Source organism: Kogia breviceps, chromosome 8, assembly GCF_026419965.1.
Source record: "Kogia breviceps isolate mKogBre1 chromosome 8, mKogBre1 haplotype 1, whole genome shotgun sequence".
Classification (NCBI taxonomy): domain Eukaryota; kingdom Metazoa; phylum Chordata; class Mammalia; order Artiodactyla; family Physeteridae; genus Kogia; species Kogia breviceps.
Window position 1 is genome coordinate 56,556,899 of NC_081317.1, and position 15,971 is coordinate 56,572,869.

The 15,971-nt window shown below is 36.0% G+C and overlaps 1 protein-coding gene across 3 annotated transcripts in view; it reads right to left on the reverse strand.

Moving 5' to 3' along the window:
* CNTLN (centlein) overlaps positions 1-15,971 on the reverse strand; it is a 360,902-nt gene that overhangs the window by 254,825 nt on the left and 90,106 nt on the right. For all 3 annotated transcript variants that reach the window (XM_067041446.1, XM_059071063.2, XM_067041445.1), the window contains exons 4-5: positions 2,890-3,024; positions 2,098-2,277 (exon numbers count right to left, since the gene is read on the reverse strand). In XM_067041446.1, the coding sequence (XP_066897547.1) occupies positions 2,098-2,277; positions 2,890-3,024 (315 nt within the window). The remainder of the gene's footprint in view (positions 1-2,097; positions 2,278-2,889; positions 3,025-15,971) is intronic.

Sequence of the window (15,971 nt, forward strand, 5' to 3'; positions counted from 1 at the left end):
AAAACTATTGGCCTGTACATATTAAATGGATTAAATGTATGGTATGTGAAATATACACCAAAAGGAAAGGAAGTGGCAGTTTTCTTACTGACAATGTAATTATGTAACTTAGAAAAATCTAGAAAATGTACACATTTTTTGAACTAATAAAACATTTGGGGAAAATTGTTGAAAAGAAGCTCAAGATAATTCAGTAATATTGCTGTCTTCTAGAAATAATTAATTAAAAATATAATTTAAAATATTCAGCAAAAAATTATTTAGCATAAAACAATATTTTAACATTAATAGCTAGGAATAAATCTGATAAAAATGAACAGTACCATTTTAAGAAAATTACAAAACTGTATGCCACATTCTTAAATAGCAGGATTATAATTCTTCCAAAATTAATTCATAAATTAGATGATGTTCCAACCTGCTTTCTAACAGAATTTTTCAGTAAAACTAATGAAATGATCCTTAAATATTATTAGATAGTGAAGAGGCACATATAGGGCTCATGACTTAACAAAAAGAAGAATAAAGAAGTAGATCACCCTACAAAATAATGAGTAAAATTTTAAAACTACAATACCTAAAACCATGAAAATAATAGGCAGTCCAGAAACAAACCCAAACACACCCATGGAAACTTAGAGATGTGAGTGAGACTGAATCACAAATCAATAAACTACTGAATAAATGGTGTGGAACACCATACCCCAAAATGAATTCTAAATAGATTAAAAATTTTAGGGTAGGGAATACTTAAGAATATAAGACTTCTAAAACAAAAACATTAGAGAAGAAAATAATAAAAATGACTCTATAAAAATTCACAAATTTTTGAATGTTTAATTCACCTTATTCAAGACTCACTGAACAGAATGTATGTGTAATATATATATATATTTTTTAAGTATTGCTATCTAGAATAAAGAATGATTACAAATTAATAAGAAAAGATAAGCACTCTAATAGAAAAAAATGTCAGAACTGAAAATCACAGAATGGACTATTTGAATGGCAAATAAGGAAATGTAATCATGATCAAAAAATCACGTAGCTATGATTAACACAAGGAAGTACCACTTACCCTTATGACACTACCAAACTGCTTAAAGGATATAGAGAAGCAGGAACTGATATAAAAATAAGAAAACAAATGTGCCAGAATTCACTTCTCTCAATGGCTCAGTTATTCCCTGATTGTGCACTAACAGAATTACTGTATGTATTTCCTTAAATATCTGCAATAAATAGATTCACACTCAGAAAGACAAATACTTAAATAATCGAGCACACATGCATACACTCACACACATGTATAGACACACATATCCATTCTTACTATATTTTAATAGCTATATATATATATATGTGTGTGTAAACTTATGTTATATATTCTTCTTAATCATGTATACATAGAGGGACTATCATATTTACTAGCACTAAAATTTGTCTGAGGCCTTTTCAACAAAATCTATGTTAAAAGAGAAACCTGAAATTCGATGGGAAAAAATGAACAAAAACATTCTCAAGACCAACAGAAAGCTACAAAAATATATTATTTTGAAAAAAAACTGATCAAAAAGGATATAAGAATATTATAAAGATTGATTGTACCTTTTAACTTCTATAAAAATAAAATTTTATGATGAATAAGGCCCTCTCAAGCTAAAGAAACACATATAAAACACATGTATTTTTTAACTGTTTTGTGTTTTTACATAGTTTTTAAAGGACCTGGAAAATACAGTATTAAAACTATATTGCGACAAATCCTAGCTACATTTATAAATTTAATCCCTAACTGAAAAAAGCCAAAATTCATAATTCTAAATATGTTTTTTCAAAACATGTTTTATTTCAAAATGCAATAGCCTTTATTTTTTAATGATTACATTTTAGATAAGTATTTGAAGTCAGTTTCCTGCTTTGCAACATCAATTTTTAAAAAGCTGTGGGTCTTAACTGAAGGAATATAAATTAATGCTAGTCCCCACTGGTGGATATGAATATATAACTTGTTATTTAAAGAAAATAACATGTAATAAACTTCCTATAAGAAGTTAGATCCAAAATAACAGCACGGATTCCATTCTCATTGCATACCTTTATTTTTGCATCAATGCTACACTTTTCTTTTCTCCAGTGTGCTTCCTGCTTCCTCAGTTTCTCCAGGTCATTTAGCAGGTCAGTGCAGTGGGTACTTAATTTCCCATTTTCCTCCTTCAGATTTTTTATAACCAGTCTGTTTTGCTCTTCCTTATTCTGTACACACTCCTTAGTGTCCTATAGAACAGTACCACAGGGGCCGATAAACAAAACAAAATGAAACAAACCGAAAAACAGGTGAGAACTAATCAGCAAATATAAACTGTGCAATTTTACCCCCACAGCAGCTTCTATATTTGATGGCCAAGGTCACCTGTATACTTTTATTGGCCTCTTTTCATGCAGGTGGATGGGTCATATTTTTTCACTGGATGACAGCTTTGATGAGTACACATTTGCAAAGAGCCCATTAATTGATCAAGCTGCCTTTGATGCTGTCCCCAGCTATTTTTGAGACCCACACAGACATATCCTCCCAGACCTGGGTTTTATCAATTAATAATGCCAGTCCCATCAGAATCTAATTACAAGAAGCCACATATTCACACTCCTACTTTCTTAGCTCCATTTCCATCATTAACTATTTATCTGAAAGTTATAAAGCTTAGAGTCTTAGCTTTAAAGCATCTTTCTCAGAGTTTCTGCATGTGAGAAAACTGTATGTATGGTACAGCAGGGCCTAAGGCAATTTTTCCTCCAAGCTTGTCACTTTCTGTGCCACAAAGGCTGACAAAGCTTTAAGTAGGACTTCAAAGAAAGTACTGTAAAACTATGTACAAGTCAACACACCTTAACCTCTTGACTTTTATCTTTAAATTTCTTCTGCAAGTCACTGAATTCTTTCCTTAAGAAAGCATTTTCTTCATCTACTGCAATCTTCCGTTTTACAAGGTCATTTATTTCCTGTTTTAGTCCTGATTCTCTCTATGGAAAAAAGCAAAATTACTGATGAGCTGGTATTTCTAAGAAAAAATAATTTTATGTAAAAAGTTTTAGATTTTGACTGATAATATTAGAATTAACTACCTTTCATAATAACATCCATTATCATAATACTCATTTACTATGACATGCCCAGAGATTTTCAAGTAAAATGTGCAAATATGACTGACTTACTAGTTTAAGATGAAGAACCCATAAAAACTGGATACCAAATATTAAGCCACATACAGAAAGCAAACTTTTTGGATTTCTGAGTGTAATAGAAAAAAAATGAAATTTTATAAAACATTCTAATTAAAGAAAATGCTTATGTAGCTAAAATAAGAATTATCCTCTATTTGACTATCATTTGGAAGAAAACATTTTTTAGAGAAACGAATACAGTTTTGTGAAAGCATAAACAATTTTAAAGAATGAAAACTGAAAAGTCTGTCTTGATACAAAAAGTATCTTGCTCTGTAGAAAGAATATTCAGAATATTGAAACTGCCGTAATTTTTAACTGAATATTCTTCTCACCTACCAGAGTAAATGATATCTAGTTGGAGGATGTATCCATGACTCAATTCTTAGTTTCCCTCTTCTCAAATCTTTACAGCTTTTCCCTCAGAAAATTTACCCACTCTCTTGGCTTCTGATCTCATCTCTGTCTGAAAGACTACCCAATCCATAATCCAGCCCTGACTCTTTCCCAATCACCAAACCCACATTTCCAGTTTTCTCTAAAATACCTCCATCTGAATTATCTGCTGCCACCTCAAACCAACATGCTAAAACTGACATCCATGTCCTGATATTAACTCTTTACTAAACTTACTCAACTTTTGTCAACCCACTCATTTTTTCCACCAATATTTGAAACTAGTATCTCTTAAATTTTTTTGCAGTGTTTAATTTAGAAATTCTATTTTATTTAAACATTATTAAATTCAACTTGATTGATATATGCTTTGTTATATTTTACCTTTATTATATACAGTAAGAACTACATTACTTTTTAAAACTTTTATTGGAGTATAGTTGATTTATAATGTTGTGTAAGTTTCTACTGCACAGTAAAGTGAATCAGTTATACACATACATATATCCACTCTTTTTTGTACTCTTTTTCCATATATGACATTATAGAGTATTAAGTACAGCTCCCTGTGCTATACAGTAGATCCTTATTAGTTATCTATTTTATATATAGTAGTGTATGTATGAAACTTTTATTTCAACTCTGTGTATACTGGTCATGAAGTAAAATGTATTTTTTCAGTGTGGGGATCATATTAATAAAACATTGCTTTTGATTATTTATATTAAGAGGTGGCATTACTAGTTCATAGGCTATATGCACTTCAAGAGTTCTCATAGCTCCACATGTGCACCAACATGATGCTCAAGCTTGGTAAGTTTTTATAAATGAGGTATAAATGGTACCTCATATTAGTTTTAATTTTTATTTCCTATTTTAATTATTAGGGCATATCAAAATGTTTGACATCAATCAAACAGCATAAAATCAGATGCATAAACACGGCCCATCCACAATTCATAGCCTATTTTCCTTTTCTCATCTAAGTCTCAGCCTCCTTCAAGATTCAGTTTCTACCTCCTCATTGAAGCCTTCCCCAGCTATCACAGTAATTTCTGCTATTTCTAAATTTCTGTATTGCCTACATTATTCATTTGACACATAACAAATTACCTAGTCTTGCTGATTATCTATGTACTCATACTATCTTCCAAACTAGATTATAGTAAATGTTTATGAATGAGACTGACACTGAATGATAAATTCAATCATATGAACACTAAAGCTGAAATACCTACAGGCCTATCCTTTCAAAGGAGAACTGACAAAAATTGAGCATCCTCATCTATTCTGGAGACTATCAGGAAGGTGCGACACTAGATCAAATGATTTAAGGTTCAGAAGGGTTTGCCCAATAATGTAAACTAAACTTAACTTGACAATATAAATGACACCAATAGCAAGGCCTTTCATGAAAATTATTTAATATATTAAAATATTGGCATTTGAGTGAATTTAGTAATCCACAGGACAAATATAGACTTAATTTTTAAATACAAACCCAAAATACAGTGGGAACTTAGTTAACCAAAACTATCAAATTTTGATAATTGGTTTAACAACTGGTATTATATATTATAATCATTAAAGTAATAAGTTAGACAAAGATGTACTCCCAATGGAAGAGGACTGATAAACTCTCAAAGATCTTTTAAATTTTGTATACCTCAAAATATTTTCCTGATAAAATATACCCTCAATGATCTAGTTTCTATAATGAAAGCACAGGTATATATAGTTACAATTCATTTATTTTGTTTTCTTTGTTATTGAAGTATAGTTGATTTATAATAAATTATCTAAGTTTCAGGTGTATAACATGATTCACAATTTTTAAAGGTTATACTCCATTTGTAGTTATTATTCAAAATGGCTATATTCCCTGTGCTGTACAATATATCCTTTTAGCTTATTTACGTTATACATAGTAGTTTGTACCTCTTAACCCCCTACACCTATCTTGTCCCTCCCCCCTTTCCTCTCCCCACTGATAACCACTAGTTTGTTCTCTCTATGTGAGTCTGTTTCTTTTTTGTTATATACACTAGTTTGTTTTATTGTTCAGATTCCACATATAAGTGATATCATATAGTATTTGTCTTTCTCTGACTTACTTCACTAAGCATAATACCCTCTAAGTCCTAAATTTAGCTTCATGAAACCTTTTCAAACAAACTTTTCTGGATACGTAGAGTACATTCTTAATAGTCTGCCTTGAGTTAATATTAAAATAGCAAATAGAACTCAGAGGAACCATAAAGCATAAAGAGTGACAAGAGAAAGTATGTCTCAAACAAGTAATTTATTATGGATAAGCCATGAAATGAATAATTCAAATCATGGTCAAAAGAAGTCTATAGAGTAAGAAGAGAATGATAGTGAATATGAAGCATTTTCGAAAAAAAGTGGGGTGTGGCAGCAGTGGCATAGAAGACCTGAAACTGTAGGAGCCAATACTTGAAAATAGTTAATATATTATTTATATGACCTACTTTAAAATGCACATAAAAATTTTAATAAAAAAACAGAGAAGTAATGAAACCACAACAACTAAAACAATGGTAAATGGAGAAAGGGGAAGGGCTGAGAGAATTAAATGTAACTGAGAACCAAAACTTATCTATGAGCTTCCTAGAAGGTAAGGAAAAAGAAAAATATAATGTTTAAAAAAATCATCTAATTGAATACAATACACTTGGTTATTAGCAGAGTCATGTTATCTAATATAATACTTGAAGGAGAAATTTATTACAAGATTTACTTTATAACTAACAGCAACAAAGGTAAAGCGCAGTCTTACCAAAAGAAGATATATGACAATTTTTACACTATTATCAATAAAATATATTAGATTGTTCTATGAAAGTTTTCCTGAAACTAGCTAAAAAGATTGTGTGTGTGTGACTTTCTAGTAGTTTGACTGGAAACATAGTTAAGATTTAAATAAGCTAAAGGAGTCATCATTCTTAACTGTTACTCTATTCCACAGACTACAAGTTCGGAAAAGTAATGGCTATTGAACATTACTCAGTGGAACAACAAAAACATAATGGAGGGGCTTCTGGCTTCCAATCCAGGATGTAGGAACTTGGAAGTTGTCTCTCCTTTTCATACAACATGAAAAAAGCTGAGCAAACTGAAAATCAACACCTCTTCCTATAATCATCAGAGAACTGAGGTCATAGGGCAAATTGCTGTTCCCAAAACTAGAGAGACAGGCAGATACAGAGAATGACAATTTAGCAGAGCAAAAACCCAGAAGAAAGGAAACTCCATGGAAACCAGTAACAGGGTAGGAAAATCAAATTTGCAATTAACAAATTACTGGAGGATCAGTGTGGACATGTTTGAGAGTTAAAATGTCTGGGACGGCCCAGTCTACAGGCATTCCCATAATTTCGTGAATTCTGCACACATGAGCACGATCAGATTGTCTCCATGAAGATCAGAGAAAAGTCCCTTCCTGCTTTCTGTGGGGGGAGAGGGAACACAGACATTTAAAAATATGCCCTAGCGGAGAGGAGTCAAGATGGCAGAATAGGAGGACGTGGAATTCGTTGCTCCTCGCAAGTACATCATGAATACATCTACAAATAGAACAACTCTCATAGAGCACCTGTTGAACATTAGCAGAAAAAATCGGAACCTAAAAGGACAAGAAAAATCCCCTCACAACTGGGTAAGATGAAAGAAAAAGAAAAGAATCAAAAATGGAACCAGCAACCCTGGCGGGAAGCTGAAGGTGAGAAGAGGTCTCCGCAACTCAGAAATTCTAACTCCCTCATGGTGGGGAAATCAGCTGGGAAAGAAGAGGACCTTCAGGGGAATCAAAGGAGAATGCAGCCATTGGTCAGTGGAAGGCAGGACAAGGTAAGAACTGCACACATGGTCTACACCACAGCTCTGTGCATTCCAGCCTGAGTCATGAGTCACCTATTGCAAACAAGGTCTGGGAGCTGGAAAATGGGGTTTGGAGTGAGGACCCAGGGAGGCGATAGCTGTTGGCTACAGAAATATAGCCTGAAGGGACAGGAATAAGGAGCTCTACAATCACAGAAGTTTGTGGGAAAAGTTCCGGACACCATAGAAGCAAGGCGTCACTCTTGAGTGGCATGCAAGGGGTGGGGCCATCATTACAACCCCTTTGCAGCCGGCATCTGCCTCCCCGGACACAGCAGAGAGGACGGGAGTGAGGGAAGAGCAGCCAGGAATGCCCCTAGAGGAAGTATGGTCTCCCTGGAAGGTGAAGTGCCATTGTTGAGTGGCGCACGGGGGTGGGGCAGGGCAGCCACCATCCTCACACGCCAGCTCCTGCATCCACGGGTACTGGGAGGGGGACTCCCACCAGAGCCAGTGTGCCACAGTCTGTTGCAACTGCCTGCTGGTCCCAGCCACCGCAGGTAACTCACAAACACCCCAATTGTGGCTGCCCCCCCAACTGTAGCTGCCGTAACCCCTCCCCAGCCTGAGTAAGTGTGACCCAATCAGCTGTTGCTTCCAATCCCTCTTGCCCGGGCAAGGAAGGAAGGTGGTGCACATGCAGAGAAGGGATCAAAACCGAAGCTGAGCCCCAGAGGCAGTGCAACTAAGGATGAGGAACGGAAATCTTTCCATGAAGCTGCAGAAGCTGTGGATTAAATCCCCGATATTAGGTTGGTAAATCTTGCATCTGTGAGATACCTGAATAGACGAGTGTTCCAACAATTGAGTTCAGTATAGCCTTCACAGCAGCGGACTTTGGGGGCAAGTACACGCGAGAGTCAGGCCAGGTCAGACTCTGAGCTGGCCCCACAGTGCCCACAGCAGGTGCAGAGACCTATGCAGAGGTATTGGAAGGCCTCCCTGGGAGGCAGGGATTGGCTGTGGCTCACTGTGGGAGCAAGGACACTGAGAGAGGATGCTCCAGGAAAATATATTTATTACTGTTATGCTTTTATTTTTTGTTTCATTTTGTTCAGTTGTTGGTGTTATTGGCTTTAATTATTTTTTATCTTTTATTCTTATTTTTTTTCCTTTTTTAATATATATATTTTTAATTTTTCTATTTTTATTTTACTTTTTGGTTATTTTGGGGTTTTTCTCTGATTTTGGTTCTTTGATTCTTGTTTTATTTTCTTTTATTTTAATGCTTTCATATGTATATTTTATGTTTTCTTCATTTTTTTGCTTGCTTCCTTTCTGTTTTATTTTTCATTTTTTGTTATTACTTTAGTCCATGTTGATTTCTCTCATTTTTGAATTCTTTTGTTTGTTTGTTCTCTTATTTTTTTTTTCTGTGTGTGTTGTGTTCTTGTTGCTGCTGTTCATTTGCTTTTGTTTTTGCTATTTGTCTTGAGTTTTATTTCTGTTAGTTTTCTTTACTTTTCGTTTTTTTCTTTCCTTTTTTTTTCTTATTTCTCTGGCCACACTGTACAGCTTCCGAGGTTTTGGTTCCCCGGCCAGGGGTCAGGCCTGGGCCTCCAGGGTGGGAGCACAGAGTCCAGCATGCTGGACCACCAGAGAATTCCCAGGCCCAGGGAATATTAATTGGAGTGTGCTCTGCTGGAGGTATCCATATCAACACCAAGACCTGGCTCCTCCCAACTGCCTGCAGGCTCCAGTGCTGGACACCTCACACCAAACAATCAGCAAGACACGAACACAGCCCCGCCCATCCACAGACAGGTTGTTTAAAGTCATACTAAGCTCACATACTCCCCAAAACACACCACCTGATGCAGCCCTGCCATTAGAGGGGAAACACTCAGATCCACCCACCAGAGCATAAGCACCAGTCCCTCCCACCAGGAAACCTACACAAGCCCCTGGACCTACCTCACTCACCAGAGGGCAGACCACAGAAGCAAGAGGAACCACAACCCTGCAGCCCACAGAAAGGAGACCATAAACAAAGCAGGTTAGACAAAATGAGATGACAAAGAAATATGTTGCAGATGAAGGAGCAAGGTAAAATCCCACAAGACCAAATAGATGAAGAGGCAATAGGTAATCCACCTGAGAAACAATTCAGAGTAATGATAGTAAACATGATCCAAGATCTCGGAAACACAATGGAGGCACGGATCAAGAAGATAAAAGAAATATTTAACAAGGACCTAGAAGGCCCAAAGAACAAACAATTAGTAATGAACAGCACAATAACTGAAATGAAAAATACCCTAGAAGGAATCAATAGCAGAATAACTGAGGCAGAAGAACAGATAAGTGACCTGTAAGACAGAATGGTGGAAATAACTGATGCAGAGCAGAATAAAGAAAAAAGAATGAAAAGAAATGAGGACAGTCTCAGAGACCTCTGGGACATTAAATGCACCAACATCTGAATTATAGGGGTCTCGGAAGAAGAAGTAGAGAAAGGGAAAGGGCCTAAGAAACTATCTGAACAGATTATACTCAAGAACTTCCCTAACATGGGAAAGGAAATAGCCACCCAAGTCCAGGAAGCGCAGAGAGTCCCATACAGGATAAACCCAAGGAGAAACATGCCAAGACACATGTTATCAAGCTAAAAAAAAAATTAAATACAAAGAAAAAATATTAAAAGTAGGAAGAGAAAAGCAACAAATAAACTACAGGGGAATCCCCATAAGGTTATCAGCTCATTTTTCAGCAGAAACGCTACAGGCCAAAAGGGAGTGGCAGGACATATTTAAAGTGATGAAAGGGAAAAACCTACAACCAAGATTACTCTACCCAGCATGGATCTGATCCAGATTCGACAGAGAAATCAAAAGCTTTACAGACATGCAAAAGCTAAGAGAAATCAGCACCACCAAACTAGCTCTACAACAAAATGCTAAAGGAACTCTCTAGGCAGGAAACATAAGAGAAGAAAAAGACCTACAAAAACAAACACAAAACAATTTAGAAAATAGTAATAGGGACATACATATCGATAATTACCTTGAATGTACATACATATCGATAATTACCTTGAATGTAAATGGATTAAATGCTCCAACCAAAAGACACAGACTGGCTGAATGGATACAATAACAAGACCTGTGTATATGCTGTCTACGAGAGACCCACTTCAGACCTAGGGACACATACAGACTGAAAGTAAGGGGATGGAAAAAGATATTCCATGCACATGGGAATCAAAAGAAAGCTGGAGTAGCAATACTCATATCAGACAAGATAGACTTTATTTTATTTTATTTTTTTGGCTGCGCCGGGTGTTACTTGCAGCAGGCAGGATCTTTGTTGCAGCATGCAGTATATTTGGTTGCAGCACACACGCTCTTCGTTGCAACATGCAGGCTTCTCTCTAGTTGTGGCACGCAGACTTCTCTCTAGCTGTGGTACATGGGCTCCAGGGCACGTGGGCTCTGTAGTTGTGGCATGTGGGCTCCAGAGCGCATGGGCTCTGTAGTTTGTGGCACGCAGGCTCTCCAGTTGAGGCGTACAAGCTCAATAGTTAAAGGACATGGGCATAGTTGCCCCACAGCATGTGGGATCTTAGTTCCCCAACCAGGGATTAAACCTGCATCCCCTGCATTGGAAGGTGGATTCCTTACCACTGGACCACCAGGGAAGCCCGAACATAGACATTAAAATAAAGACTATTACAAGAGAAAAGGAAGGACACTACATAGTGATCAAGGGATCAATCCAAGAAGATATAAGAATTGTAAATATTTATGCACCCAACTTAGGAATACCTCGATACATAAGGCAAATGCTAACAGGGCTTCCCTGGTGGCGCAGTGGTTGAGAGTCCACCTGCCGATGCAGAGGACACAGGTTCGTGCCCCGGTCTGGGAAGATCCCACATGCCGCGGAGCGGCTAGGCCCGTGAGCCATGGCCGCTGAGCCTGTGCGTCTGGAGCCTGTGCTCTGCAACGGGAGAGGCCACAACAGTGAGAGGCCCGCGTACCACACACAAAAAAAGAAAGAAACCCCATGCAAATCTTGCTAACAGCCATAAAAGTGGAATTTGACAGTAACACAATAATAGTGGGGGACGTTAACACTCCACTTATACCAATGGATAGATCAGCGAGACAGAAAATTAATAAGGAAACACAAGCCTTAAATGACACATTAGACCAGACAGACTTAACTGACATTTAGAGTACATTCCATCTGAAAGCAGCAGAATACACTTTCTTCTCAAGTGCACACAAAACATTCTCCAGGAGAGATGACATCCTGGGTCACAAATCAAGTCTCAGTAAATTTAAGAAAATTGAAATCGTATCAAGCATCTTTTCCAACCACAATGCTATGAGATTAGAAATCAATTACAGGGAAAAAAATGTAAAAACCATAAACACATGGAGGCTAAACAATATTCATCTAAATAACCAAGAGATCACTGAATAAATCAAAGAGGAAATCAGAAAATAACAAGAAACAAAAGACAAGAAAAACACAACAACCCAACACTTACGGGATGCAGCAAAGGCAGTTCTAGGATGGAAGTTTATAGCAATACAATCTTACCTCAAGAAACAAGAAAAATCTCAAATAAACAACCTAACCTTACGTCTAGAGCAACTAGAGGAAGAACAAACAAAACCCAAAGTTAGTAGAAGGAAAGAAATCATAAAGACCACAGCAGAAATAAGTGAAATAGAAAGGAAGAAAACATGAGCAAAGATCAATAAAACTAAAAGCTGGTTCTCTGAGAAAGTAAACAAAATTGATAAACCTTTAGACAGATTCAACAAGAAAAAAAGGGAGAGGACTCAAATCAGTAAAATTAGAAATGAAAAAGGAGAAGTTACAGCTGACACCGCAGAAATACAAAGGATCATAAGAGACTACTACAAGCAACTATATGCCAACAGAATGGACAACATGGAAAAAATGGACAAATTATTCGAAAAGTATAACCTCCCAAGACTAAGCCAGGAAGAACTAGAAAACATAAACAGACAAATCACAAGTAATGAAATTGAAACTGTGATTAAAAATCTTCCAACCAACAGAACTCCAGAACCAGAAGGCTTCACAGGGGAATTCTATCAAACATTTAGGGAAGAGCTAACACCTACTCTTCCCAAACTCTTCCAAAAATTGCAGAGGGTAGAATACTCCCAAACTCATTCTACAAGGCCACCATCACCCTGATAGCAAAACCAGACAAAGATATCACAAAAAAAGATAACTATAGGCCAATATCGCTGATGAACATAGACACAAAAATCCTCAACAAAATACTAGCAAAATGAATCCAACAACACATAAAAAGGATCATACACCATGATCAAGTGGGGTTTATCCCAGGGATGCAAGGATTCTTCAATATACGCAAATCACTGTGATACACCATATTAACAAACTGAAGAACAAAAACCATATGACCATCTCAATAGATGCAGAAAAGCCTTGTGACAAAATTCAACACCGATTTACAATTTAAAAAAAAAAAAGAAAAAAAAAACTCTCCAGAAAGTGGGCATAGAGGGAACCTACCTAAACATAATAAAGGTCATATACGACAAACCCACACCCAACATTATTCTCAATGGTGAAAAACTGAAAACATTTCCTCTAAGATCAGGAACAAGACAAGGGTGTCCACTCTCACCACTATTTATTCAACATAGTTTTGGAAGTCTCGGCCATGGCCATCAGAGAAGAAAAAGAAATAAAAGAAATTCAAATTGGAAAAGAAGAAGTAAAACTGTCACCATTTACAGATGATATGATACTATATATAGAAAATCCTAAAGATGCCACCAGAAAACTACTAGAGCTAATCAGTGAATTTAGTAAAGTCACAGAATACAAAATTAATACACAGAAATCTTTTGCATTTCTATACACTAACAACAAAAGATCTGAAAGAGAAATTAAGGAAACAATCCCATTTACCATTGCAACAAAAAGAACAGAATACCTAAGAATAAACCTACCTAAGAAGGCAAAAGACCTGTACTCAGAAAACTATAAGATACTGATGAAAGAAATCAAAGATGACACAAACAGATGGAGAAATATATCATATTCTTGGATTGGAAGAATCAATATTGTGAAAATGACTATACTACTCAAAGCAGTCTACAGATTCAATGCAAACACTATCAAACTACCAATGGCGTTTTTCACAGAAAAAGAACAAAAAATTTTACAATTTTTATGGAAACACAAAGACCCCGAAGAGCCAAATCAATCTTGAGAAAGAAAAATGGAGCTGGAGGAATCAGGTTCCCTGACTTCAGACTATACTACAAAGCTACAGTAATCAAGACAACATGGTACTGGCACAAAAACAGAAATATAGATCAACGGAACAGGATAGAAAGCCCAGAGATAAACCCACACACCTATGGTCAACTAATCTATGACAAAAGAGACAAGGATATACAATGGAGAATAGACAGTCTCTTCAATAAGTGGTGCTGAGAACACTGGACAGCTACATGTAAAAGAATGAAATTAGAACACTTCCTTACACCCTACAAAAAAGAAGAAAACTCAAAATGGATTAAAGACCTAAATATAAGACTGGACACTATAAAACTCTCAAAGGAAAACAAAGGCAGAACACTCTATGACATAAATCACAGCAAGATCTTTTTTGACCCACCTGCTAGAGTAATGGATATAAAAACAAAAATAAACAAATGGGATCTAATGAAACTTAAAAGCTGTTGCACAGCAAAGGAAACTATACACAAGACGAAAAGACAACCCTCAGAATGGGAGAAAATATTTGCAAATGAAGCAACTGACAAAGGATTAATATCCAAAATTTATAAGCAACTCATGCAGCTCAATAACAAAAAAAACAAACAACCCAATCCAAAAATGGGCAGAAGAACTAAATAGACATTTCTCCAAAGAAGATATACAGATTGCCAACAAACACATGAAAGAATGCTCAACATCGTTAATCATTAGAGAAATGCACAAAACTACAATGAGATATCATCTCACACCGGTCAGATTGGCCATCATCAAAAACTCTAGAAACAATAAATGCTGGAGAGGGTGTGGGGAAAAGGGAACACTCTTGCACTGCTGGTGGGAATGTAAATTGATACAGCCACTACGGAGAACAGTATGGAGGTTCCTTAAAAAACTACAAATAGAACTACCATATGACCCCGCAATCCCACTACTAGGCATATACCCTGAGAAAACCATAATTCAAAAAGAGTCATGTACCAAAATGTTCACTGCAGCTCTATTTACGATAGCCAGGACATGGAAGCAACCTAAGTGTCCATCAACAGATGAATGGATAAAGAAGATGTGGCACATATATACAGTGGAATATTACTCAGCCATAAAAAGAAATGAAACTGAGTTATTTGTAATGAGATGTATAGACCTGGAGTCTGTCATACACAGTGAAGTAAGTCAGAAGGAGAAAAACAAATACCATATGCTAACACATATATATGGAATCTAAGAAAAAAAAATGTCATGAAGAGATTAGTGGTAGGACGGGAATAAAACACAGACCTACTAGAGCATGGACTTGAGGATATGAGGAGGGGGAAGGGTAAGCTGTGATGATGTGAGAGAGTGGCAGGGACATATACACACTACCAAATGTAAGTTAGATAGCTGGTGGGAAGCTGCTGCATAGCACAGGGAGTTCACCTCTGTGCTTTGTGACCACCTAGAGGGGTGGGATAGGGAGGGTGGGAGAGAGGGTGACACAAGAGGGAAGAGATATGGGAACATATGTATATGCATAACTGATTCACTTTGTTGTAAAGGAGAAACTAACATACTATTGTAAAACAGTTATACTCAAATAAAGATGTTAAAAATTTTTTTTTAATTTAAAAAAAAGAAGATAAACAACAAAGACCTGTTGTATAGCACAGGGAACTATATTCAACATCTTGAAATAACCTATAGCGGAAAATAATCTGAAAAAGTATATATATACATATATGTATACTCACATATATATAACTGAATCACTTTGCTATATACCTGAAACTAACATAAAATTGTAAATCAACTATACTTCAATTTTTAAAAGTATAGTGTTAAATAATATATATAAAATAATAAATTTAATCACTAGAAGAACTGATACAGACCCTAAACCTTCCAAATTATCAATGTAAGAGTGCATGCACACATACACACACATACACACACACACACAAATGAAGAGAAGACAGATATGTGGCAAATTTTTAAAAGACAAAGAAAATACTAAAGCAGAAAGCATAAGGTCAATCAGAGAACAAAGATCAAATAAGTATATCAGATCTTACGCAGATAGAATAAACTTACCTTTAAAAAGGTAAAGACGTAAATATTGAGTCAAGACACAAAGTTCAACCAAATAGTATATACAAGAGATTCATCTAAATATGCAATGTTAAAGGATGAACAAATATATAACAAATTTAACTGACAGAATGCTGGAG